The sequence below is a fragment of the Pyxicephalus adspersus genome, chromosome 2, assembly GCF_032062135.1.
Source record: "Pyxicephalus adspersus chromosome 2, UCB_Pads_2.0, whole genome shotgun sequence".
NCBI classification, from domain to species: domain Eukaryota; kingdom Metazoa; phylum Chordata; class Amphibia; order Anura; family Pyxicephalidae; genus Pyxicephalus; species Pyxicephalus adspersus.
In genome coordinates, this window is record NC_092859.1 from 29940054 (window position 1) to 29966144 (window position 26091).

General features: G+C 38.6%; 1 protein-coding gene across 1 annotated transcript; it reads right to left on the reverse strand.

Annotated features, from left to right (window-relative positions):
• Positions 1-2843: 2843 nt before the first annotated feature.
• LOC140323285 (uncharacterized) lies at positions 2844-24882 on the reverse strand. The gene is made up of 19 exons (XM_072400216.1): positions 24831-24882; positions 24014-24120; positions 22508-22622; positions 22166-22340; positions 21311-21422; positions 20159-20265; positions 19608-19734; positions 18413-18533; positions 17480-17565; positions 16209-16351; positions 13267-13326; positions 10476-10542; positions 9327-9421; positions 8999-9127; positions 7022-7136; positions 6220-6357; positions 5466-5626; positions 3832-3920; positions 2844-3417 (listed from the first exon to the last, which is right to left on the reverse strand). The coding sequence occupies exons 2-19, from the start codon at positions 24108-24110 to the stop codon at positions 3186-3188; spliced, it is 2169 nt and encodes a 722-aa protein (XP_072256317.1). The 5' UTR covers positions 24111-24120; positions 24831-24882; the 3' UTR covers positions 2844-3185.
• Between the last annotated feature and the right edge of the window lie 1209 nt (positions 24883-26091).

Genomic DNA, 26091 nt, shown 5'->3' on the forward strand with positions numbered 1-26091 from the left:
ATTATACTTGGTGCTTTGATAGGTGGACAAAGATCAGAGATCACATTATCCTCCCTTCTTAATAAATTCTGCGTATTTTCACTACAACCTCGAATTTTCACACATATCATGACCAAATATTAAATTAAGATTATGGCCACCTGGAATTGTTTCCTTACCGTGTCCTGGTTGAAGATCCCATGATCACTCAGATGGCTATCCAATGGAAGGCCCTGGTCACTGACAGGTCTTTGGAAATATTGGCGTCTTTCTCTGTGTTGAACCTCTCTTTCCAAAGCTGACCTCTTGGCTAAATAATTTTTGGCTGATCTTAAGTCTTCAATTTCTGATTGGCTGGATGTCCTCTTGCTTTTCCACCACAACTCATTGGCATTTCCACAGAGCGTGAGGTCCATGGCTAAAACTATCCACATGAATGTCAAGAAAGTCATCTTCTTCTTCTGTCTTTAATGCCTCCAAAATGTCACTGCTGAGGGTCTACTGTCTTCATAATCTCCCTTCACCCTTAAATAGGTTCCTGACTTACCTTTGACGCACCTGTGGACGTGTCCCTTAAATGGAAACTCACATGACATCATCTTTCCAAAAGCACAATGTATACATCCCTGAACTTGCCTTTTTTCCAGCGTTCTATAAGAGAGGAGGTGAGGTCTAATCCTCCCTTGCGGACACCAATTTGTGTTAGTCACCTCCCGTGAGATAAAGGAGGGAATACTCAGAGTCATTTGATAACAATGCATCAATGCAACTTCTGTAAATAAAGCATGGATGACAGCATGGCGGCAATCATCCCCTATTAAAATCTTATTTGTTCAGGATACTGTAGCCTGGTGCTTATTTATGTCTACAGCCAGGCAAGGACTCCATGTCAAAAGGATTGAGGCTCTTTGGGGTCAGCAGGTTATTACAGTTCTATTATGGGGTCAGAAGGTCCTGCAAAGTGACCACATTATTAAAGGGTCATCAATCAAATATATGTATTGGACTTGGAGAAAAGATGGCAAGCTAAGTCGCCCATTTTTTTTTTAAGCTATACTGTAAGAGAATCAAATGCTGTCTATATACAAGAGGAATATATATTCTTTCTTGAATCTCAGTGTGCTTTGTGCATTTCTGCCAGATCTGTGCAGTAACTCAACATGAAAGTATGTCTCTGCAGAAATGTCCTGCAATAAAGACCAGTCAATACAGCTCAATTACTTGTACAAGATGATTGGTCATGACTCCACCCTATCAGCAGTTTTCAGCCCATAGTGGGCAAACTAGTAAATAGTCCTTTTTGGAAGAATATGCTCTTTCATTTACATAACCAAAATTAAAGCTGGAGGAGCAAATCTTCATTGTTCTAACAACACAAGACAAGGCTATGCTTAAAGAAATTAATTGTCCTACCTAGAGTTCTAAAAATGTAAACTAGAACTTTTGCAAAAATATTTTACTCTCCAGTGTTAGATAGAATGGGGGTGAGTCAATCCATAAGATTTTTTCTATTGTCCATGGAGCAATTTTCCCACACTTCCTATTCCAGTAACACATGCACATTCATGTCAACTTTCCAACCGGACACTAATTATCTGTTGCTTCTGCCAGTGGATCTGTTCGTTTTCAAGCAGGGAGACAACGCTGTTTGTTCTGGAGTAAAATCATGCAGCAGAGTTGTTTTTTATCTGAATACAAATAAATTAAGCACCGTGACCAGTGTAATATGGTGTGTCCCCACCTATGGAAAAGACACTTTTGCTGGATAGCTTTGTGCGTGCATGAAAAAATGATGAAATATATAATAAATATATATACATGTACTATTAATATATATATATATATATATATACATACACACACATATATATACACATGTACTATATATAAATATATAGTACAATGTACTATTGGTACAGCTGGCACCCTATTTACTGCTTTTAAACACATTCTGATATTTTATTCAGCTGCTCATCACACCTTTTCCCTATGACATATTTTCAATTCTTTAGCAACATTTAAGAGAGGAGCCACAGTAAACATGAATGATAAATTGTATCAAAATATTTTTATTAACACTTAACAAATACATTGAATAAAATGTTGATAGACAGCATTTGCATCATTTGAGGAAAAATATACTTTGTTATAACAATGTAAGAATTTCTTAAACTGTAACTCTCCTTTCGCGAAAACTCTGCAATTTGTAATACAAATTAGACTTTTTCCATGTAGTTATAGAAAGTCTTTATGAACTGAAATGCTCTCATCAAACAAGTCTGAAATGTATGTTGCAGCGCCACCTGGTGGGAGATACAACATCAGCTGGCTCTATTAAAGGTAGAAAGGTTCTTGCTACATTATACATTCTGTTATCTGAATGGCTTCCTTTTTTAACCAGAATTACATATTTTTTCAGGTTTAAAGTTTACATATTTTAAAGTATTGGATAAAGTAGGGAAAAGTCACAGACAGCAATAAAAAATCTACAATAAAAAATGGGTATTCTTTAAATTTGAGCTCATAACTAATTAATTTGTAACTGTAAATACATAATTAGGTATATTATTTAAATGCCATTCCTTGAATTTGACATGGTACCAACTTTTTTCAGGGCTGTAGTGTGAAAAAGGAAGCAGCAGTGAATCAGTTCATATTTTGCCAAGAAGTATTCTGATAGAAGAAAGTAGATTGGCAGGGGTTACCACTGTGCTGCTTCTCCTTTCACTGTTAGGAGAGAAAGATGTCTATAATGACCTGGGCTCAGAGGTAGTGTTTGTAATTATGCTGCCCATCAGACTGCAGACATCTAATGACAGAAAAAAAAGTACAGCAGAGAAAATCTCTAGGTTAAAGATGACTGGTTTTGTTATTTTTTCTTTCAATTTGCTATTTATTTTGATCCTGTTGTTTGGTAGCATTTTTGGAAACTGAGGTGAGTGTCATAGAGTCTGACCACATTCTAAAAAGTAATTAAAATGTTGCTGTGTATTGTTTTAGATATATAACATTCTAATTCCTTTTTTTAAACTACAATCGTTTTCCAGACTACTGAGATGACAAATGACAGGGAGAAGCACCCACAGGAAATCCACACAAACACCGATAGTCTCTGGTGGGAAGGACCACGGTGCTGTAAAGCCAATAAAATTATCTACCCTGTTAGAATGAATTTAGTCCAACGGCTGGCTCCTCTCTGATGTCTCCTAATGGCTGGTCCTGAGGAAGGTCTTTCCATTGGATGGAGGGATGGTCCAGACTCGGGGTTCAGGCCACGTCTCCTCTGCTACTTGACGCACACTGACACTTGTGGGAGAAATTACCTGAGAAATGGGCCCACGGGAGCGGAGGGACAGGCGAGCTGCCAGGAGTCCCATTCGGACGCAGGTGTCAGTGTCCAGTTTTGCCAAGATTCCAGAGAGAAGACCAGCCATAAGACTGCCAGGACAAAGGAAAGAAAAGAAATAAATAATATTAAAAAAAAAGTATTATGACTGAATCACACAAAACTGTATAGACTAACAAAGAAGAAAACAAAGAAATTACTTCATTGTTTTTAAACTTTAAAGAGTCTACTGACTTTTCCCAACATCCCATGCACCACTACTGCTCTCTTGTTAATCTTAGCCACTAATGTCCAAAGGAGGACAGAGGAGGGAACACTAATAATATATAATACTATTTTTTAGGTTTAACCCCCTTTTCCCACCCCCAAGGCACTATGCTGCTGCTCAATATGATACAATTGCCATAGCCTATGTATTTTTTTTAAGCAATTTCTTCAACTTATAACATTCTGAGGAATATGTTAGCATTATATAAATAAACAATAGTAAAAAATGTACAACAGACCTGTCTCCAGCTCCTGACACATTAACAATTTCTTCAGCAGAGATGGGGGCTGCAGGATAATGTACGGCACACAGGTCGCCCTGTGATGTCTGATAGGGAAGAAAACCAAGATGTAAATGTAGAATTATAATTATACAGAATGAATGAATTAGGGTACATTCATGTGTCAGGATTGGACTGCATTCACCGGCTGTACACATGCATTCTTTTAACAGTTTGTAGTGCTGGGTACAAATGACAGCATATGCAAATTAAGAATTCAGCCAAAATTCTCATTGAATATAGCAGCATGATCAGACACAGTGGATGTCCAATGTATCAAAACTACCTGAAATTTGCATATGGAGAATAAGGGTTTTAGATGTTGGATAAGTATAGCTTCCATGAACAAAGCGTATTAGAACTAGCTTTGGTGTCATATAGTGGTCAAATAGTTTAATTAATGGGAAGTGTTAGGACTATGGAACACTTCTCCTTGCTTTTCAGTCTTCTGTAGTTCACAGAGAAGAATTGCGTAGGACTTTTAAAAGTGACTCACCAACCCACATCCATAAGATAAGGCTTTTTCCTATCTTACCCACAGTGACATCAACAAGTGACCTGGCATTCCCACATGTTAAAGGAATATCAATCCATACCTAACGATCCCAATCCCTGGAATTCACCTTTTGAATACACATTCTTAAAGAATATTATTGCAATCCTACCTACTTCTAATAACGTTTGCTGATGGATGCAAGGATCAGTTCCCATATTACCTAGTAAACATACCCTTACCCTGCTAAAACGCTAAATACTAGTACTATCATCAATAGTGATTCTACATATACACTCCCCCTGTGGGGTATGTTCCTAACTATGAGTATACAGTCAAGCACGCATTAATATCTATCCCTGAGGAAGCCCTGGCGAAACGCGTCGGATCATTGCGCGGTACAGTCTATTCAATGTTTATACAGTTACCTTTGTATTTTCTTGATGAAATTCACTATGTATAGTGTGTACAATTATTCTGTGTTGTGAAATATTAACAGGACAGAATCTGAAGTAATTTTCTATGTTCATGTGTATTTGATAGCTTATGTACGAAATAACCAATCAATACACTTCACCTTTTGCATGAAAAACCCTTGAGCCTCAAACCTCTTTCTTATTTCTCTACCCATTTATTTGTATACAATACCTGGAGGTTGCTCACTGTAACCAAACTACACAACTATAACAGTGAGGAAGAGTAGAACACATTTATACTATTTAGGACTTTTAACAGACTGAGATCTCAGGGCAATTACAGTCAAATTACTATAAGCATCCCTATCCAGTTAGTTAAAGCTTCATGAAATGAGAAAACTGGATATAACTTCTAATTGTAAGATGTTGGTGTTATCCTTTTGGAAACCCCAAAGCACAATAAAACTGTTTTTACTATCAATCTTTGGATGATCAAGGAGTTGCAAACTTGCTGTATTTCTGCCATAATCAAGATGATTCTATTTACTTTTGTTGGAAAACTTTTATTGGTATACAAAGAGGTAAAAAGGAGCAAATAACACAAATGTATGGTTTGCATACCCTTTAAGTATAGCCCACACAGGTGGGAAATATTAGTTGACTTATCTTGGATTTGGACCCACCTTGTCTTTAGGATGTAGAGACAATGCCCCATTACAGCTGTGGCCACACAGGAGGACGCCGTGAGCTCCCAGGGTTACAATGATGCAGTGCAGGTTCTCTAGAAGGGGCAACGACAGGGTGATTGCCATGTCTATGATATCATCCAATTCACCTGGAACATCTGAGACAAGGAAACAACAACAGAGGTATTCAATGCTGACCTGCAATGGAAACCAACCCAGGACAAAGTATTATTGAGAATATCCAAAGATGATACAAACATTGAGGGCTGTATGTCATTACATCTGTCTATTCATAGAGAATCCTTTTATGAATAGTAAAGTGTTGAAAGATGCTGAGAAAAGAGATAGGATTGTGTCAATCACCTAAAAGGTCACAATGATAACATTACAGATCCTCTGGAAAGTAAGAGACAGCATGGCCTCTTTTCCCCCTCATTACAGTCATCGCTCTCATAAACATTTCGTAATTGGAAGTTTCATACGTTAAAGAGAACCTGTCACCAGACTATTCATTTCAACCAAAACTTTATCATACCATTTTCTGATTACTCCTAATGGAGGCATGACTGAACTGAACAAGAGATAAGGATTACCACAATTAAGTCATTACTGTTCTTTCTCCTCCTGTCTGCAAACTTTCATTATTTAATTTACAGAATTGCACAAGGCAGCAAAGCTTCATAAAGAGCAATTCTGTCTGCTTCCTTTATGATGAATCAGCCTGACGTGTCAACAGTATGTATGCGTTTACCCAAGTCCACTGAGTATCCCAACGTCCTGTTGATGGAGATGAGTTCCTTTAGGTTTGGTGAGATGTAGGTTAATGCCGTCCAGCTGTCAGAGGTGAAAGGTTTAGATGCCTTGTCTATATCTGTAGGTTCATAGCAAACTGCAAAAGAAAAAAAAATAATAAGGTAAACAAGAAAATTGTGTTTTATTCACACTGAAACAATTAAATTGAAACTCAAGGCAAACAGCCATATACATAGTATAGGTACATATATCCAGTCCTAGGATTTGAATAGCTCCAGAACCTTAAGGTAAGTGTTGCTGTATGCTAACCCATTCCCTTTGAAGAAAAATGAGCAATACATTCCATATCAGTGTAAGGGCAATTGTAATTGTTTTTGATGTGCCTGGAGCTAGGCTTGTGTCCTATTCTCAACATGCATTACACATTTGCTGCATTCAGCTGGTGGGATTGAAGAACTTCTTGGTATGAAAAAGAATGTGGTCCATAGGGCTAGTGCTTAGTGAATGGCCCATAGCTGCCACATGATGGTGCGGGGACAGGCAGCCGTATGTGAGCTCCAATGGTACAGTTGCCTTGATCTTACACAAAGTTCTTTTTACTTGCTACTTGCAGATGAATGTTTTGGTAGGCAATGAAAGGATGGTGGGGAGGGGGATATTGGTGTTGCTTAGCCTTGTGTTGGAAAAGTATAAGTTCATGAAGAAAATAATGTGGCTCAATGCAACCCACACAGCTTCATATTTGCATAGTCCATCATGACTTGCAGCATTAGGCTAAAACACTTTGTTGGTACACTGACCTGGCACTCTGTTCTGTCGCGCAATCTCACACACATACTGTATAGTAGATACCGGTACATTCCCGTCCAGGCACACCAGACATGACTGGCGTAAACTATCCACAAACTGAGATACCTAGGAAACGAGAGAAGGATTTATCATTTAAAAAGATAATAAATTCCAAGCAATATTTTAATTAAAAGCAAACTCTGCCAAAACTCCATCACCCTATATAAAAGACACAAAGCTATGGAGCTGCAGTAATGCTTGTCTTTTATATCTTCCGAATGTAGAGAGTTAGTAGCAGTATCGGGCCGTTTCCATATAGCATATCAGTGTCTGGGCTCATGTTAACATTCCAGAAAATGCACAATGTCATCCATGCCTGAGTGACAGAGGAACATCAGCCTGCCTTACAAAATATCTTAATCCAGGATTTGATCTTCTCTGATCTCCTGACCTGCTGTGATCTCTCACCTCACTCTTTCCATGTTCTCTGTCTCACTTACAATCCCCTCCAATCTCCCTGTCATCAATGGGCTCAGCGAAGTCTTAGTAACATGTGTCATGTAGGGGGTGGAGATGTCTGCATTCTCTGGAACCCACAAATGGCTTAATCTTTCCAGATTTATTGAGGTTCTGTTTTAATCTTCCTCTAACAATACGTGACAGCATTGTACACTAACTGAATCCAGAGCAATAAAATACCTGGTAATCTGCACTACGAGGGGGTCCTGAGAAGTTCCTGGCTTTGCCCCCTTCCAGATGAAATAGAAAAATGAGTGCAGGGCATATGACAGCCTAATATCTTAGTATGTAACTGTGCAAATATCAGGTCTTTGCGATTGTTTTTTATTTTAGTGAGAAGCTGTGATGGAAGAGGCACAAGCAAGTTTCACGTCGTTGGAGTTATGGGTCGTCATGAAGTTTTTGTTTCTCCAGCAAAAGACATTCACACTGAGATGTCACAAACACTGGGGGAGAAGAGTCCTTCCTTTCCATGGAGAAACAAAAACCTCATGACGGCCCGTAACTCCAACAACCTGAAACTTGCTTGTGCCTCTGCCATCACAGCTTCTCACTAAAAGAAAAAACAGTTTTAATAATCACAAAGACCTGATAGTTGCACAGTTACATACTAAGATAGTAGGCTGTCATATGCCCCCACACTCCTTTTTCTATTTCACCTGGAAGGGGGCAAAGCCAGGAACTTCTCAGCACCCCCTGGTATATCTAGTGTGCTAATAACTTTTGAAGCTAACACATTCCACAACTGTCATGGCACAAGTGTCATTTTTGCTCAGAAATCCCAAGAAATAATGTTGGCCTGCTGAACTACAGAACTGCACATTTCCCCACCACTCTTCTCATTATATGCCAATGTCATTAGGAATGAAGCTTCCAAGAGCTGATCCTACAAAACATTTACAAGCCTGGTGATAATGTCAATATGAGATTTGGGAATAACTTTGGGCCATGTCTATACAAACACTGAAGATGAATTCAGATATTTATACTAGCTGCATTAGAAATACACTTAATGATTTGTTTTAATAAACTTATTTTGGTTTGAGTTGAGCTTTAACTGTCATTAAGCGTATTAGGAGTAGAAAGACCAAACAGTAGCAGGGAAGTAGCCTAAAATAAAGCTGTGGAAAAAAGACATAGAAGTGACATCCAAAACTTGGACATCATAGGCCAGATGTTCCATATGTTCCGCTTTGAGTTAAGACAAAATTTCACGGGAAAATAAAAAACTTGGCAGTTGCAAAGTTCCTATTACTTCTTAGACACAATGGGCCTGATTTTTTAAGGCTCTCCAAGACTGGAGAAAACTATTATGGAAGAACCTGGGTGATCAAGCAAACCTGGAATATATCTAGTCCAGGATTGAAAATATTTACCCAATAAAAGCAAAAAATAAATAAATAAATAATTCCTGGTTTTCTTGTTTATATAAACATTCATAAAAATGTAAAGTGTCTCAAAATGCTCACGTGTTTCTCTGTAATCTGCTGGTGGATTTCCATGTCACCCACTCCAAGGCTTAGTTCTCCACTGCCAGTAATCACTGCACAGTAGGTGGCAGTATTGTGACCTTTCAGGTGTGCCACACCTTGCATGTCCTGCAAAAGAAGGAGGATTGTTGTAGTCCCTTTAAATGAACAGTAATACAGGGTCTAACAAGCATCCATATCTCTTCCCCTTTTTGTCATCTTGACATACAACTATAAGATGCATGGAAGCAGATTATGTTCTTTGCTGACCAAAGGATACTTACTGTTGATTAATCTTTATACACAATATATTGCAGTACCAACTCACCATGTGACAACAATACTGAAGAACAGAGCGAGACAGGTCGTCTTGTCCCAGAGCAGAGATGAACAGAGGTCTCACCCCCAGCCGACTCAGGCAATCTGCAGAGAAGAGAATCCTTAGAAAGTTTTCTTTTACCAAAGGAGTACTTCAAACAGACTTTTAGCAGTGGTAGTGAGCCAGTGAAAGGTAAATTGATTTAAATAAGTAGAGGACAAACACAGGTCTATACCCAAACAAAAAGATGTATATAAAGTATAAAAGGGGGCAAAATGAATGGGCTACTTGGGCTTTTACTTCACTCATTCATTTATATTTGTATGGAATCCACTGCAGAATCTACTATGTCAAAATCAGATCCCTAAAATATTACACTAAAATTTGCCAAAGCTGCAAAAATGAACACAATAGTCCTACTATATGTTGTGATCAGGTTTTCTGTTTAGCATTGATTTTTTTTTAAGAAATATCGAGGCTGGCATTAGAAAGGCAAAGAAAAAAAATTAAATTGTTTTTCCCATATACAATATAAATACTGTATATAAACAGGCCATGGATACAGATAGCAACGCTTACTCCATTGGTCCATTAATGGCAACTCATAGTCTAGTCAGCATCCTGCAGACAACCAGGTAGGTAAAGTCACCTGTCATAGAGTATATGACTTGTCCTATTTTTAATGCCTTTCTGCTATCTCCTATTACTTTTATAAGCCAGGCAGGGAGAATCATTTTAACTTAAAGAATATCACAATTCTAAAACTGTTTTTAGTTGTAAATAGAGTGAGGAATGGTTACAGTCAATGTCAGGTTCACACTCTTTATTCACCATGGCCGCTGGTGCTCAAAAAGAGAAAATCCAAAATGTTAAATTATTACTGAATAGGAACAGATGGGAAATCTTTAAGCAGGGACTAAGAGTGGGATTCCCTTCTTTTGGAGAGATTTACCCTCAAATCCTGTTGTGTCCAAAGGATAGAAAGTAAAGATATTTAAGAACAATAGGACAAAGTTAAAAAAACAATAAAAAAACAGTGGCTTTACAAATGATGTACCTTGTAAGAAACGTTTTCACTTTTGATACACCTATATCTTAAAACTATATATTTTCTTAAAATAACTACTATGGATCAGTTTTCCTCCTCTGTTTGCTCACCTGCTAGGTTTCTGCCTACGCCACCAAATGACTGGTGAACTTGTCCAGGATTAGTTTGTCCTCCAAACTGCAAGAATAAATTCCTAAGATAATGAGTGATACTAGAACAAAAAAACATCCCATAGCAAACAATGTGCTGCAATGCTGGACATAGGGAAGGGTAGGCACAATAAATAACCATACTTATTTATGATAATGGCTAAATTTGAAGCCTAGCCTAAAAATATTTGCCTTAAATAAAGAACAAAAGCAACAGAAACTTTGTTTTTATACAACGGTGACCCAAAGACTTTCACTGATAAAGGGAAGCAGTAAATGCACAAGCACAGTACAATTATGTAAAATGAACAAATATGTAAAATGAATGTATATTTAGGGGGTTCACATGGCTTGTGGATGTGGATTTATATAATACAGAGAGGAGGAAAGGGATGAAAAAGATGTGTGCTCCTTGGAAGCAACCCTTGAAAAGCATTGCATATTCCTGAATGCAACACAGGTTCTCATAATGAGGTTACAAAGTATCCCAGAGGATATTATTCACATTTTATCTTCTCATCATGACATGACTTTATGAATTGATATTTGTAAGAGTTTATATAAAGCAAGCAGTCTCTGTTTTTGTCTAAAAACTACATTTCCTCTAGACTTCTCTCTTATGTTTCTCATCATTATTAAGTGTCCTATTTTTACATTAAAGAGTATGGGAATTTAGTTTTTTTAGTTGTTTTCCTGAGAACATCTGAACATAAAATTTTATTTTTGTATTTTTGGCATTAGGTTGCTGGCAGGAAATCTACTGTGATCATCACCAAGTATTGGCAGATTAAGACTTCTTGTATTATTCAGTTCCCCCATATTTTTGCACTCTGGTAACCCATTCCCTCTTAAGGTTCTCCACTGTGCCCTCACCTTATAGTCTCAATTCTCCTACTGTTTTTTTTTTAAATAAAGAGGAACTAAACTCAAAAGTCCCCCAAAACAAAAAAAAAATTTGCTTACCTTTAATCCAGCAGTGCAGTTGATCAGTCCGGGGGTCTCTTCCATCCGGTTCTGCGTCGCCCCGACATCCATCTTGGTGCCGGCGCTCTGGCCGCCGGCATCTTTGCCTCTTCTTCCTGGTTCTTCTTCCTATGTCACCCAGCCCAGGTGCGAGATTGGGTGATGTGGATGGGAAAAAACTTGCCAATCTCACTGCGCATGCATGGGGTCAGCAAATTTTTTTCCTTTTAACAAAAAAGCTACTTCTGCTCATGCGCGAGATGTTCGGACATGCACAGAAGGAGCACCCAAGAGCCTCCCGGGATGCATGACGTAGGTTTCCTGGGAGGCTTTGAGCGATTAAGAATTAGGGGGCGGTGCTGCACCCTTTTTTTTAAAAAAAAGGGTGTTGAACTTAAAAAAACAAACAAACAAAATTTTTACTTTATATAAAAGGGTTGTCTACCCCTTTAGGTAAGGTGAAAATTGTGAGTTTAGGTATGCTTTAAATCAAAATAAAGTGCATAGATGGTAGATATTGTGTACTGCAGGCATGTGGATTTGCATACTCATATTACCATCTCTCTGCCAATGTCCCTAATTAAATGAAACATCAATTCAGTGTAAAATTATAAGCTGACTTAATCATCTGCACTCCCAAAACAGTTAAAACCCACACAGCAATAAAGTCTGATCCTTACTTATCATTTACTTCTTCCACCATCGAAAACCTTATTCTACAATGTAGCTCTGGATAGCTTATTATCCATAGATAGATAGATATAGATAGATATTGATCACTTTGGTAGCCCCTTTTCTTGGGTATTTGGCAGGTGAATATGGTGGTGAGAAGGACCAAGGTTAGCGTGTGTGAGCAGTAGTGGGGTGGAGGGGTGAGTGGGGTGAGGAGTAAGTGAACCATTACCTTTTAATGAAAAGGCAAATCACAGATTCACTTTAGAAAGGTAGTAGGTGAACTGAGAGCATGTGTGGCTGATGGAACAATTATCTGTAAGATTCTATAATTGCCTTGAGATATCTGAGGAGATATGGCCCCCTTGGGATCAAGCAGTATCTGCGGGTACTATACAATAAAGGTGGTCAATATGTGTATGTGCACTCTTTTTGCACTAAGGGTCATTGATAAGTAAACTCCTGCCCCCCCCCCCTCCCCCTCATCATCCTATTCATCCTTCTTATCCTCTATCTTGTTCTTCTCCATTTATCTCCTTCTCTCCCCATTCTTCTCTTTTTATTTTATGTTTCCGAAGTGGGGTACCGCAAAAGACGTCCCTATTAAATAAGCTGCACTCAAATATAGGTTGTAGAATTGTGAATATGAGGCTTATTTAAAGATACTTTGACATTCAATACCTACAAAGTAGATGGTTTATACATACAAAAGTTAGTGCTATATACAAAGGGGTTCATCTACCAAGTGGTTACATAAATTAGTGTTTTAATTGTGGATCTTTTATCTCTAACTGATGTTCTTTTATTTCATTTTGTTTGTTTGTTTTGTTACATTGTATAACTTGATGTAACGCTCCATAGGTTTGTGTCTGTGTTTGTTTTTTATTGTAATAACTGTAAATACTTAATCAATTTAAGCAAAACAAAAAAGAAAGCTGGTGGGTGATTCTGGTGACCTGCATCTATATGTAAGAAAATTCAGCTTTGAGTGAACTGACTCTATAATAATTACCAATAAAATCCACATTAAATTATAAAATTGTTGGAACATGGTTTTACTCCTGCTGTCCCATAATCTTGTAACTTTGTTATAGAATATACAGTAACATATCCAAACCTCCATTTTGTCCTGTGCTGCCTTCGCAATAAAGTCGACATTGATGCCACCAATTACCACCTGGAAATAATTGAAACAATATTATTATATCAACTATACAAAATGGTTCAATGCTTTGTGAAATGTTACAATATTTTATATTCTCTATGCTGTGCTTTTCAGGGCTTGTTTAGACCTGTGATAAAATCAGAGGTGGATCCCGCTCTACCGGTAGATTGCAAAGCAAAGTAAATCACGGAGCCCTGACTTTCAAAAATAAACTCTACCGCGCACTTTAAGCACACGTTTTTATTGTTGGTAGATCATTTTGATTTGGTCATACCAAAATGTGGTTAGAAAGACAGCCAGTGTCATTGAAAGTATAGATGATGGACAAAGGGCAGCCAGGTGCATGGTAAGCCTAATGTGGACAAAAGAGCAGCCAGATGCATTGGTAGACTGGATGAAGAGCAAAGGGCAGCCAGGTGTATTGCTAACCCAGATGAGGTTAAAAAGGTAGCCAGGTGCATTGGTAGTCCAGATGAGGACAAAAGAGCAGCCAGGTGCAAGGTAAGAGGAATGAGGACAAAAGACCAGCCAGGTGCATTGGTAGGCTGGACGAGGGGCAAAGAGCAGCCAGGTGATTGGTAAGCCAGATGTGGAGCAAAGGGCAGCCAGGTACATTGGTAGCACAGATGTGGTTAGAAATGCCAGTGCCATTTTCCACTTTTCCACTGTGTTTCTCGTTTCAAGAACTTGCTTTCTTAGTTACAAAATCTGTAGCTTCTTTTTACAGTTTGGTCTGTGAAAATTCAAACCTAAGGCTTCTTCTTGACACTTGGTTGAGGAAACCTTTTAACAATCTACAGGTCCTTAAAGCATATTTGGTTAATTTATATGATGCGGTCCCAGATTAGGAACAGGATTTATATAGCGCCAACATATTACGCAGCGCTGTACAATAAATAGGGGTTGCAAATGACAGACAAGTACAGACAGTGACACAGGTGGAGAGGACCCTGCCCCGAAGAGCTTACAATCTAGTAGGTGGGGGAATTTACACACAATAGGATGGGAGATATGTAGTGTGGGAAGTAATGATGGTTTTAAGAGACAGAAGAAGATGGGTAGGCAAGTTTGAAAAGATGGGTTTTGAGTGCTCTTTTAAATGAGCAGAAAGTAGAAGCAAGCCGAATAGGACAAGCGAGACAATTCCAGAGAGATGGGGCAGCTCTAGTGAAGTCTTGTATCCGTGCGTGTGATGAGGTTATAAGTGAGGAAGTCATTAGTAGGTCATTGGGGGAGCAAAGAGAGCGGCAGGGGGAGTATTTTTTTACCAAGTCAGAAATGTAAGTGGACAAGAGCTGTGTAGGGATTTGAAGGCAAAGCACAGGAGCTTAAATTTGATTCTAAGGTGAAATGGAAGCCAATGGAGAGAACTCCAAAGAGATGATGCAGAAAAGGAGCGGAGGGAAGGATGGATGAGTCTGGCTGCAGCATTCATAATAGATTGTAGAGGAGAGAGTCGGGTTAGTGGAATACCAGAGAGGAGGAGGTTACAGTAGTCCAGACGAGATATGATAAGAGCCTGTACAAGGAGTTTGGTGGTCTCTGGGGACAGGTAGGGGTGGATTTTGGAGATGTTGCGTAGGTGAAAGTGACAGGACATGGAAATGTTCTGAATATGGGGTACATTATAGCATAGCTGGTCATCAGAAATGTCAATATTAGTGTATTGGAGTAGGAAAATAAGTGTTAGTTCTGTCTAAGCTAATTAGGTAGGGGCGGATTTTAGAGATGTTGCGTAGGTGAAAGTGACAGGACCTGGAAATGTTCTGAATATGGGGGTTAAATGAGAGGGCCGAGTCAAAGGTGACACCAAGACAACGTGCCTGAGGGGAGGGCCGAATAACAGTGTTGTTAACAATTAGGAATATGTCAGGGGGGATTTGGAATTTGAGGGGGGGATGATGATGAGTTCTGTTTTATCCAGGTTGAGTTTCAGGAATCTGAGTGTCATCAGCATACAGATGGTACTGTAAGCCAAAGGAGGATATGAGACTACCGAGAGAGGAGATGTACAGAGAAAAGAGAAGATGAGAGAAAAGATGGAGATGAGAGAAGAGTTAAGACTTCAGCCACAGTAACAGGGCTGAGGGAGGCCAGTGATGATTTACAGGTGGTAGGGGTGGGTATGGTTGGAGTGGCTCGGTGGGCAGAGACATCATGTCTGATTTTGTCTATTTTATCTCTAAATTAGGTGACAATGTCTTGGGCAGAGAAGGATATTGTGAGGGGAGCAGGTGTGGGGTTTAGGAGGGAGTCAATTGTTGAGAAGCGGTCGCTTGGGTTGTAAGCTTGAAAAGAAATGCCAGCAGAGAAATAATTTTGCTTGGTGATGGTGAACTCAGTGTTAAAGCTTTGTAGTCCATGAAGTCAGCGCTGAGGCCAGATTTCCTCCACTTGCGCTTAGCAAGTGTGTAACTAGCAGCTGGTTGTGAGGGGCTTATTTGATATTTGGAATCCCCCTTTAATAATTGGGTCCCAAGATGTCTGCCCACCAACACCCTGGGAATGAGTAGAGGAAGTAAAGAGCAGTAATATCATTCACTGTACTGTCACCACCTCTACTTCCAGTTTAAATAAAGCTCTAAAAAAGCGAGCCTTTAAAAACACCCACAAACGTCTGTTTAAGCCTCTGCAGAAGCCTGTATAGTCTGTGACAGGCAGCGATGTAGCCACAAATCCTTCCCAGTCGCCTGGCTCTGCAGAGTATTCCGTTAGAAGAAATAAACGCTGGCTCTTTCTATTGCAGGTCTGGACAGAGCTGAAGTTTTTTTATTACAGTTTCCAAAGTGAAAAGCTTTTGTTGCTGTGGTTCTTCCAACCCTCAGTGTAAGGATGTCATATAATCATATAATATCACAACATACTTTAATGAAGGTACATTGATAACGACTTACCGGCCTGGAATCCTGGTTCCCATCCTCATGTCTCTTCAGCTGGACGGATTCTTTACTTAGACCCCCCTTAGGTTTGTGAATCTGGCTGAGGGCTGCAGCAATGCGACTTCCAACCTTGGCATTATTCTTTACAAGAGCAATATCTTTATATGGGATAAGGAAATATATTTTATTAGTCTATTTGCATGGAGTGTGCAGGTTCTCCTCGTGTTTGCATGGGTTTCCTCCCACATACCAAAAAAATGCAATTAGGTTAATTGGCTTCCCCCCAAAATTGAGCTTAGAGTGTGATAAAGATTAACATACATAAAGACATTAATCTATGACTATGGTAGGGACATTACATTGTGAGCCCCTTTGAGGGAAAGATGGTGATATGACTATGGACTTTGTACAGTGCTGTGTAATATGTCGGCGCTATATAAATACTGTGTAGGACTAATAATAATAATATTAATATGTTTTAGAACAAATTTGTTCTGGTTTGCCTTCCTTGGTTGCAACCCTTCCAACAACAGCTTTCAAAATAATACCTTTCTGTTTGTATAACACATTTTTTTTTACTGATGTTCCCAGTTGGTCTCTGTGATCATGGCTGATGGACGGGGTGCATGGGGCTGCTCTCCAGCACTGGCTCTTGTAGTATTTCCATTCTACCACTAGATGTCATTACTCTATATATAGATCTGCAGTCATGTTCTATGCTTCCTGCATTATGGAGAGCTCCAAAATGGATTTAGCAGGGGACAAGGCAGATCTCTGCAGAGAGTCCACTGCTTTCACACTGAAAAAAATACTTTATAGTATGCAGCTTTTCTGCTCAATCTGAGACTGCTTTCTAAAGACAGAAAATTATGAAGCATTTTGTTTAGGATCACCTGTAATGTAATAACTGATTTAAATTGAAAGTTCATGGGACTTTAAATCACAGATGGTTTGTGTAAGGTTCAGAGTTACACTGTGAGGTTTAAATTAGGAATGAATTAAGGAGTCAAGAACTATGTGCTAAAAGCTATAGATGCACTTCTCCAATCTCAGCACAGCTACTCACTTTCATTTCAGGTCCCATCCTATCTACAACACAATACAACATCCTGTTCTGTGAGTGTTTTTTCTTCAGAAGTTTGAAAGATGTCAAGATAGCTAATAGAGAGAGCACCTATACAACTCATAAAGAAGCCACAATCATAATATCAGCACAATGATATTAATGTAAATTATATAAAATGATTATTAGACCAATGTAAATTTTCTAAGCCAGCAAAGGATACTTGATTCCAGAGATCTTCCACTCGTCAGCTCATTCACTCTCTGAAGGATAAAAGGTGTCACATCCTTTCCTCTGATGCCTTGCAGTCTAATAATAATAATATAAATATTAAAATAAGAGAAAAAAAAACATTTGTAGCATTTCTCTAGCCAAAACATTTTGTCATGTTGGGTAGATTTCTATTTATTGGAGATACAAAAGAAAGTGAGAGGGAATGCCCTCCGAGTAAACCATTACTGGAACAAGTGTCACCGATAGAAGAGTTCCCCAAATCCCTTGTTCCTGAGAATAGTCAAGATTTAGATTTCCCATCACTCTCTGGGTCACCAACGCAAAAAAAGGGATGAATCTATCTAGTGGAAGCATAGACAGCAATAACAATTTGACAGATACTTACTGAACATTTACTTCCTCTATCCAAAACTTTAACTTTTGTTCTGGTAAAATACTTTTAAAAAGACATCCCTAACAGATAATGCAGAAATTATGTCAATAATGACTGAATCCCTCCTAAAGCAACACCTCTGTACATAAGTTCCCAGCTCCAGCCACCAGTGTTAGGGGTAGCCCCATTCTTATTATTAACTCATTTATTTTACAGTAAATTTAGCAAGATGAGTGAGACCGAAAAAACTATGGGGTCAGCGACTCGGGTGAATATATCTGATTTGAAGTCACACCAGTGGCTATTTTACTCATCAGTATTAGTCTGTGAACACATTATTATTTTAGATGTAGTAACATTTTATCTACTATATGTGCTACTTCCCCCTCTTAGAGTGTAAGCTCTTCTGAGCAGGGTCCTCTCCTCCTGTTTCATTATTTGTATCTGTCTGTCATTTGCAACCCTTATTTATTGTACAGCGCTGCAAAACATGTTGGTGCTATATAAATAATGTTTATTAATAATAATAATAAAAAGCACGACACAAACCTGGCTTCATTCAATGCTTGCTGAATGGCTTCCTCTATTATCTCTCCAGAGGCAGCATGTTCTGGAGGGATGGGAACTGCGATGAGAATGCCGCTGCCCAGTCTGAGCTCCAGGGAACGAGCTGTGAGTACAAGGTATGGAGTTATAATGTATGGTATGTATAAATGCTCTGGTAACATATGCCAAATATTTGGTCAAACCCCTACCCAATATTTATTTCAGCCTCTGTCCTTACAGGGGAGATTTTCCCTGCAGCAGAGGATAAAATAGGTGGTCTTTTTCTTCTCTCTATCTAAAGCTAACAATAACAACAACATTTTCTCAATTATATCTTTTAGATGGCTTAACTTGTAAAATAAAAAAAAGGATGAATATCTCACAATCATCTATTGTTTTGATCTAGAAAGCAAAACAAATTAACCTGAAAGTTAAAAGTGAAGCTTTGTTTGGAACATCCAGGAATGTTAAGCAGTACACAGAAATATGGACCTTTTTGTATGAAACTTTTTGTACTATTCAGTAGTATTACAGTTTTATATCTGCAGAGTGCTGCCTCTCATTAGATTTTATGATGTGCTGCTTACTGCTTCTCTGCTTCGTTGGTTTGCTGAAAAGGAAGCTGTATCTCTGGATCGGCAATGGAAGCATTTCCCTGCTTTTGCTTCATTTATTATCTGGATCTGTTCTTCCACTACTTCTTGATTGTTCTTCCAGCAGTCATTACACCATTAGCCATTAAAAGGCTTTTCTGACATAAAGAAGCAAAGCCCTGCATCCCTGCTAAGATGGTCACCTCCACACAGAGACAGAATGCAGCACAAGACATGATTGGTTAGTAAAAGGGAAACGTGCCAAATGCAGGTAATACTGGTGACTTCTTTTGACTACAGTTTTCTTAAAGGAACAAGATAACAGTCCCTGACCTCAGCAAAGTGGCTGGTTTGGTTTCCTAAAATATTCACATTTTGTCCTTTTAAAATCCATCACACCATTAGCTGCAGAAAATTCATCCAGAATTATTTAAACCCTAATATTGTATTTGGTGACTGCTGTGAGACACAGTGATGGGAAACAGAATTGTCTCCTATTACTGTTAGATATGTCACAATCTCATCATGACCTGGTGACAGGAGAAACATCTGCTCATTCAACAGATAAAACGTAAACTTCTATGAGTGTAAATGTTTAGACTTACCAATAAGTTTTGCAGCTTCTTCCTCATTGTGAACATTACAGGGAGCCTGGTAGCCGCTGCGTGGGGTGAAAAAAGCTGGAAAGTCTCTGGAATCTCCAAAAGTGGAAACGCAGACCCCCTCTGTTTCCTGCAATTAATTTTAAAAGGAGCCAAAATAAAATATTAAAATGTTGTACTTTGTTTTGATTTACATATAGAGGAGGTTTCAAGAAGTTTGCAGAAGATAACTGGGAAGGATGATAGGACTGTTTGATATTACAGTGCAGTGCATAAGAATTTACAATACATGGGATTTTAGGGAAGAGCAATAGTTTTTTATCTCTTTTTTTATCTCTCATTTCTAAAATCATCTTTTTTCTGTTACAAGGCACTTTGTTCTGCCAAGGCACATAGCTCTATCTACCTATTTTATAATATTCTGCGGGACACTTGAAGCAGCAGCCCCATTCTCATAAAATCACTCACCACCAAAACATAATCATGATTCTCTAAATTCCTTTTCCTTAACTAGAAATCTAAAAATGTAACGCAAACTTCAGACATTCACTTACCAGATATTCCAGGGTGCGACCTATGTCCAGTATAGATTTCACTCCAGCAGATATCACAGCTACTGGTGTCCTCCCAAGTTCAGTCAAGTCTGCACTAATATCCATGGCTAAAAACATAAGGGAATTATTTTAATACATTACAATACTTATACTAAAAAGTACATGAGTATACTGTAAATATATGTAATGTCAAATCAAGACATTTTAAATGTATGAATCTGTTATAATTTGTAATATAATTATGCTGACAAAACAAGCTGAAGCAATGAGCGGAATAATAGATTATTATGTTGTTTCCATTCTCCCTTAAGGGACAACGTCAGCTTTGGGTAGTCTAAGCTCATATTTACTTTCAGCTTTATTAATGTAGACATAACCCTGACTAGATCCCCTTTATATTGCATATGCATGTGTGGCTCATTTATTCATATAGGAAGAGCTGCTCTCCAAGTGACATCTGGAGCTGCCCTGTCTATAGAAAACTAATCAAGATAGTTTATGCTGGCAGTTAGATCTCTGGGTCGGGGATAAAGGTGTAAACCCAGCTGTCTGCACACAGAATGATGAGATGAGTTTGTTGTCCAGATTCATGACATAAAGCAAAGCAATTGTTTTTGAACAATCATTTGTATTGGGCCAATAACTCAGAACACCCTTTTGACTTCCAGTATTTTAGGAGTGCTGAACAAGTTTATAACACTGCATCAAACAATCAGGCAGTGGTGATTTAAGGGTTTTCCTGCAGCACTGCCCTCTGGTGGAATCTGGTACTGTCACACTGTCACATAACGGAAGAGATGGTGTGATTACGTCCTCTGACATCAGATGAAAATGAGTTTATTAGTTTACTCAGTTTACATTGAACTGACATTAGTTTAGAGTGACCTAATGTATTTTGCAGCTTATAAAAGATGAAAATGAAAGCTTGAGGTGTCGCTGTAATTTATAAAAATATGAAAAGTAGCCAGACAACACACATTTACAGTATGCACACACATTGAGAAAGTTTGTTGTCTAGATTCATAACATAATTGTTTTTGATCAACTATGCTTATTGGGCCATTTACCTCAATACACCCTTTAGGCTCACAGTATTTGGTGGCCATGTGTATGAAACCTTACATAGACATAAATAGAAAAAACAATATTTACTGTTTTCTCCATCATGGTGTACTCCTCCTATCCCGCCAGTCACAAACACGGAGATTCCTGCACGATGGGCCGCTATCATCGTCCCAGATACTGTGCTTCCCCCTGATAGACCCTGGTAAAAGAAATGATGAACAGTCAAGCATTAACTATCTAGAATGTATCTTTATATACCCTAATAAAAAGAAAACAGATATAACAAATCATACTACTTACTGATGTTCCTATTGAAAAATTTGTAGTAAAAATAATTCTCTGTTTGAAATATATTTATATAAAAATATGTCAGATTACATTAGAAAGCTGAAAAGTCTGCTTTAAAGTTGAAGGCTTGGGGGGAATAGTAATAAAAAATTGTAATTAGGATGCAGGACAGCTGCAGCCATATAGCACAGAAAAGATAGGAGAAATCTGTATGTGTATTAGTGTACAATTCTCCTTTAAAGTGTATGTTTGTTTCAGTAGTATATTTAAATAAGTTGCTAGAGCAAATCTTCACAATTGCCCTCAAGCTGCTGCTCACAGAAGTGGTGATTTAAAAGTTTTCCTGCAGCACTACCCTCAGGTGAAATGTGGTACTGCAATAACAGGTGCAGGATAAATATGGTGGCTCTGCATCCTCTAACACCAGGGAACGCTGTAGAAAAGGGTAAAAAGTAGTCAGAGGGTGGGCTTTGCACAGATGTTATCTCTTATTATATGTCCTAAATGGATGAGTATGTACGTATATAAGTTCAATTTGTAACATTATTAATTTTTAAAGGATTATCACATTCTTTTATCAATTAGAACTAAAAAAACAAACCAATAAAAAGCAGAATTTGTGAAGCCCCCAGTGAAGTTGTGACTTTGCAGTACCTGGCTGAGGACATATGGCAGGTCTCTCCGTGACACTTTCACACAGCCTTTACTGGTCGCCAAGAACTGAATTTCTTCTTCATGGAGCCCGATATGGACTTTACCCTCTATAATACCCACTGTCGCTGGTACTGATCCATTTGATCGAACTATTTCTTCTACTTCATTGGCCATTCTGTAAGGTGTATTGGGAGAGAGCCTGGGTCAAGTTTAGCATTGACTTTAATTCTTCATAATTTTCACATTTTGTTTCATGAATTAGAAGCCACATCCAACAATATAAAATGCTTAAAGTGTACATGCGTACAGCCCTGACTTTAAAGTACAATTTATAAGAAATACCTGGTATTTTGTGGATAGGGCATTCCATGAGTAATAATGGTGCTCTCCAATGCTACCACAGGCCTTCCTTCTGCCAGTGCTTCTTCCACACTGGGGTGTATTTTGTATGTAGAACCTGCATGTACACAATATTGTTACTAATAAAACATATTATTTCCTTTAAATATTACTAATTGTAATCATAAATAATAATTCTAAATGATACTATTTCTTTTTTAATTGGGATAGAGTAAATTTAAACCCTTGTCAATAAATTTTTCTCTTTCTGTGCTCCCCTGGGGAGATTTACCCTCACTTTCTGTCCTGGAGCTGCAAAAAGTAGGGGTGGAAATCCCAGTTCTAGTCATTTGTCACAAATCACTACAGGAAGATCTTGTATTAAAGTTTTCATGATAAACATAAAATGTTAGATTTCCAAGACAGAACTTAGTGGAAATCCAACAGTTTTATAACTGACAGAACATGGGAAGATCTATTTGTATAGCGTCACATTCTCACTAGTTTATCATCAGACAAGGACAAAATACGGAGATAAAGTCCAATGGTTAGTTGACATACAGAGAAACAGGAAGATTAAAGGAAAGGTTTGTTCATTAACATCTTACTGGTGGAATGTGTGGGGAAAATGCAGAAATATCACAGCATTTATGTCTTATTCCTAAAAGTCAGAGCAGGATCATCTACAAGGCAACTCAGATACTTAGGGACTTTTGTATTTTTAGGGGCCCAGCTATATTTGTCATACTCCTGCAGCAAATAAGATGGAGTTGATTTAGGTTGTGCGGCTGCCTGTCACTTTACAGGTATTGATGAACTTGTAGGCAGTTGGTATTTACTTAGAATGGGCTATACCAGTACAGGCAATGCTGATGGGCTAGTTTCTTATTTCTTATTAATGTTATTTATAAAGATGGAAGCGACTTAAGCTGTTACTTTGCTTGGGGCACCATATTGCCTTAACCAGTCTCTATCTAGAAGGGTCGATCATTGCACAAGATAAAGAATTTATATATTCAGAACAAGACTATACCAAGTCATCATTTATCTCTCTATCTATAAACACTGTGGAGAAATAAATGTTCAACATTCACAACACAGTCATTAAAAATTGTTAGCTTCTTTTTCTATGGCAACAGATAGTGGCAGGCCGCCAGCCTTCCCAGTCTGTGTTTTTAAGCTGTTAGAAACTGACTATGGAGTTTGTGTTGTAATCAGATGATCTTTGGGAATCAGTAACTTCATAATAATATCAGCTAGATCAGCTTGTTCAGAATATGAAAACCGTTCTATGTTTATATTAAGGAGTCGTGTGTGAAAACACAACTAATGTTTAATGATCCAGGCTGCATGGCCATTCCCAGAACCTTTTGCTGTGCTCAAGGGGAATAATAGGGTATTACTCTCTCCTTCATATTATATTTTACAAGTAAGACCACATACAAGCTGCATACTTATGCCAATCACAATTAGTTTATTGAAAGTTAAGATTTGATTGGACTTTCTTACTATGACGATGCATCGGTGCTGAAGTCACCGGAACCCCTCCCCGGACCACAGCACTGGACACTCCTGCAGAACATCTTCTCAGGGCAGATGCCAGCATAGTCTCTCACCTGAGGGCATAAAGCATAAAGACAGTTAAATGTAATCAGTGTTTACAATGAATCTATTTGCATGTACAAAGTTTCTCAACAGATGAATTTCCTATTTTTAATATATACAGAGAATGCTAAATATGTCCTGGACGGGAGGAGCTTCACATAATTAGCCTAGATTTTCCAAATCTGTTATCTGGCCCATCTGTCTGGCAGGAATTACCTGTATCATAAGCATAGGAATTGGTTTTGTCCTGGTGATCACTTTCCACAACTGACATAAAATAGATTACGACAACTACCTGTATATATAGTTTATTACACAGTTTACATAGCGCCATCATATTACGCAGCGCTGTACAAAGTCCATAGTCATGTGACTAGCTGTCCCTCAAAGGGGGTCACAATCTAATGTCCCTATCATAGTCATATGTCTTTATTACAGTCTAAGGTCAATTTTTGAACCTCATTGCATATATACTTATATTATCTTTATTTTTGTACTTTTTTTGTCTTATTTTGGATATGTGCGTGACAAAGATCCACTTACTTAGCATCCTCAACTTCCCAGTTATAGTCAGCTGACCTTTGAACCCACAGTAAACTTTACTAAGCTGTGTTTTCTTTTTTTTTGCCGCAGATGGCTGAAAAAAAACTTCTCTGTAAGTTTGGGATAAATGGTATGGAGGGCTCATAATGATCATGTGTCATATTGGTATTAGTCTTACCTCTGAATGGAGACACACACGAGGTTTTACTTCTTACCAATTTAGTCTTGGTGGGTGGAAGGCACATGGCAGGGGGTGGGATGGGAGGTGCTGCATTCTTTAGGTTATCATTAACCACAGACCAGCTGGAGAAGGAGGGGGGTCTGTCCTGGGGCACTGTGTCCCTTACCTAACAAGGGCACAGAGAAGGAGGGGAGTGCAGCGTGTGCCCTGTATGGACCATAACCAATATGTACCCCTCAAATTAACCCCGTTATAACCAAGGGGTACTATATGCCTTTGTGACTGAGGAGCTATGGATCAAGTTTTAGCTGATACTGTATTTTTCTTTATGTGGCTGCAAATTGATTAGACACAGTGCACAGTACTATTTCCCTCTGACCATAACTTTTGTGCAACAGCAATATTTTAGTTTTCGGTTGATCAAAGTCAAATGACAGTCATTATAAACTAGGAGTGGAAGCTTTAAATTCCAATACCTTCATTGAGGCTATGCCTAAGTTATAGAGAAGCCTTTCTTATCCTGTGGCAACCTAAAGTTCCTCAAGAGTTTGTCAGGGGTTCCTTAAATAATCAGCAATTTCTGATTCCCAGATATGTTATCATTGATACCAATTATGTCTTTAGCTGTCTGTAAGGGGAGCAATGGCCCTTCTATTGTCCACCTATATAAAGTGTCCCCTCTCATACTATCCCCCCCCCCCCTATATAAAGTGTCCCTCCTCATACTACCCCCCTATATAAAGTGGTCTTTCTCCTACTGTCCACCCATATAAAGTGTCCCTTCTTCTACTGTTCCCCTATATGAAGTGGCTCTTATCCTACTGTCTACCCATATAACCTGTCCCTTCTCATACTACCCCCTAAATAAAGTGGCCCTTATCTTACTGTCTACCCATAAAAAGTGGCCCTTCTCCTATTCTCCAACTATAATATTATTATACAGTATTTATATAGAGCCATCATATTACACAGCGCTGTACAAAGTCCATACTTTGTCCCTCAAAGGAGCTCACAATCTAATGTCCCTATCATAGTCATATGTCATTATTGTAGCCTAAGGTCAATTTTTAGGGGGGAGCCAATCAACCTCATTGCATGTTTTTGGGATGTGGGAGGAAACCGGAGTACCTGGAGGAAACTCACGCAGACACGGGAAGAACCTGCAAACTCCATGCAGATAATATCCTGGCTGGGTATCGAACCTGGGACCTAGCGCTGCAAAGGTCACCGTCCTCGTCCTGCCCACTATATAAAGTGG

Excerpts from the sequence above, each read along its gene's own strand:
- LOC140323285 (XM_072400216.1), bottom strand. The coding sequence starts at position 24,110 with ATGCTGGCATCTGCCCTGAGAAGATGTTCTGCAGGAGTGTCCAGTGCT. Across the intron at positions 17,566-18,412 it reads CAAGCATTGAATGAAGCCAG|ACTGCAAGGCATCAGAGGAA; the intron begins GTTTGTGTCGTG and ends TATTATTATTAG. Across the intron at positions 10,543-13,266 it reads CAGCACAGGACAAAATGGAG|TTTGGAGGACAAACTAATCC; the intron begins GTTTGGATATGT and ends TTATTCTTGCAG.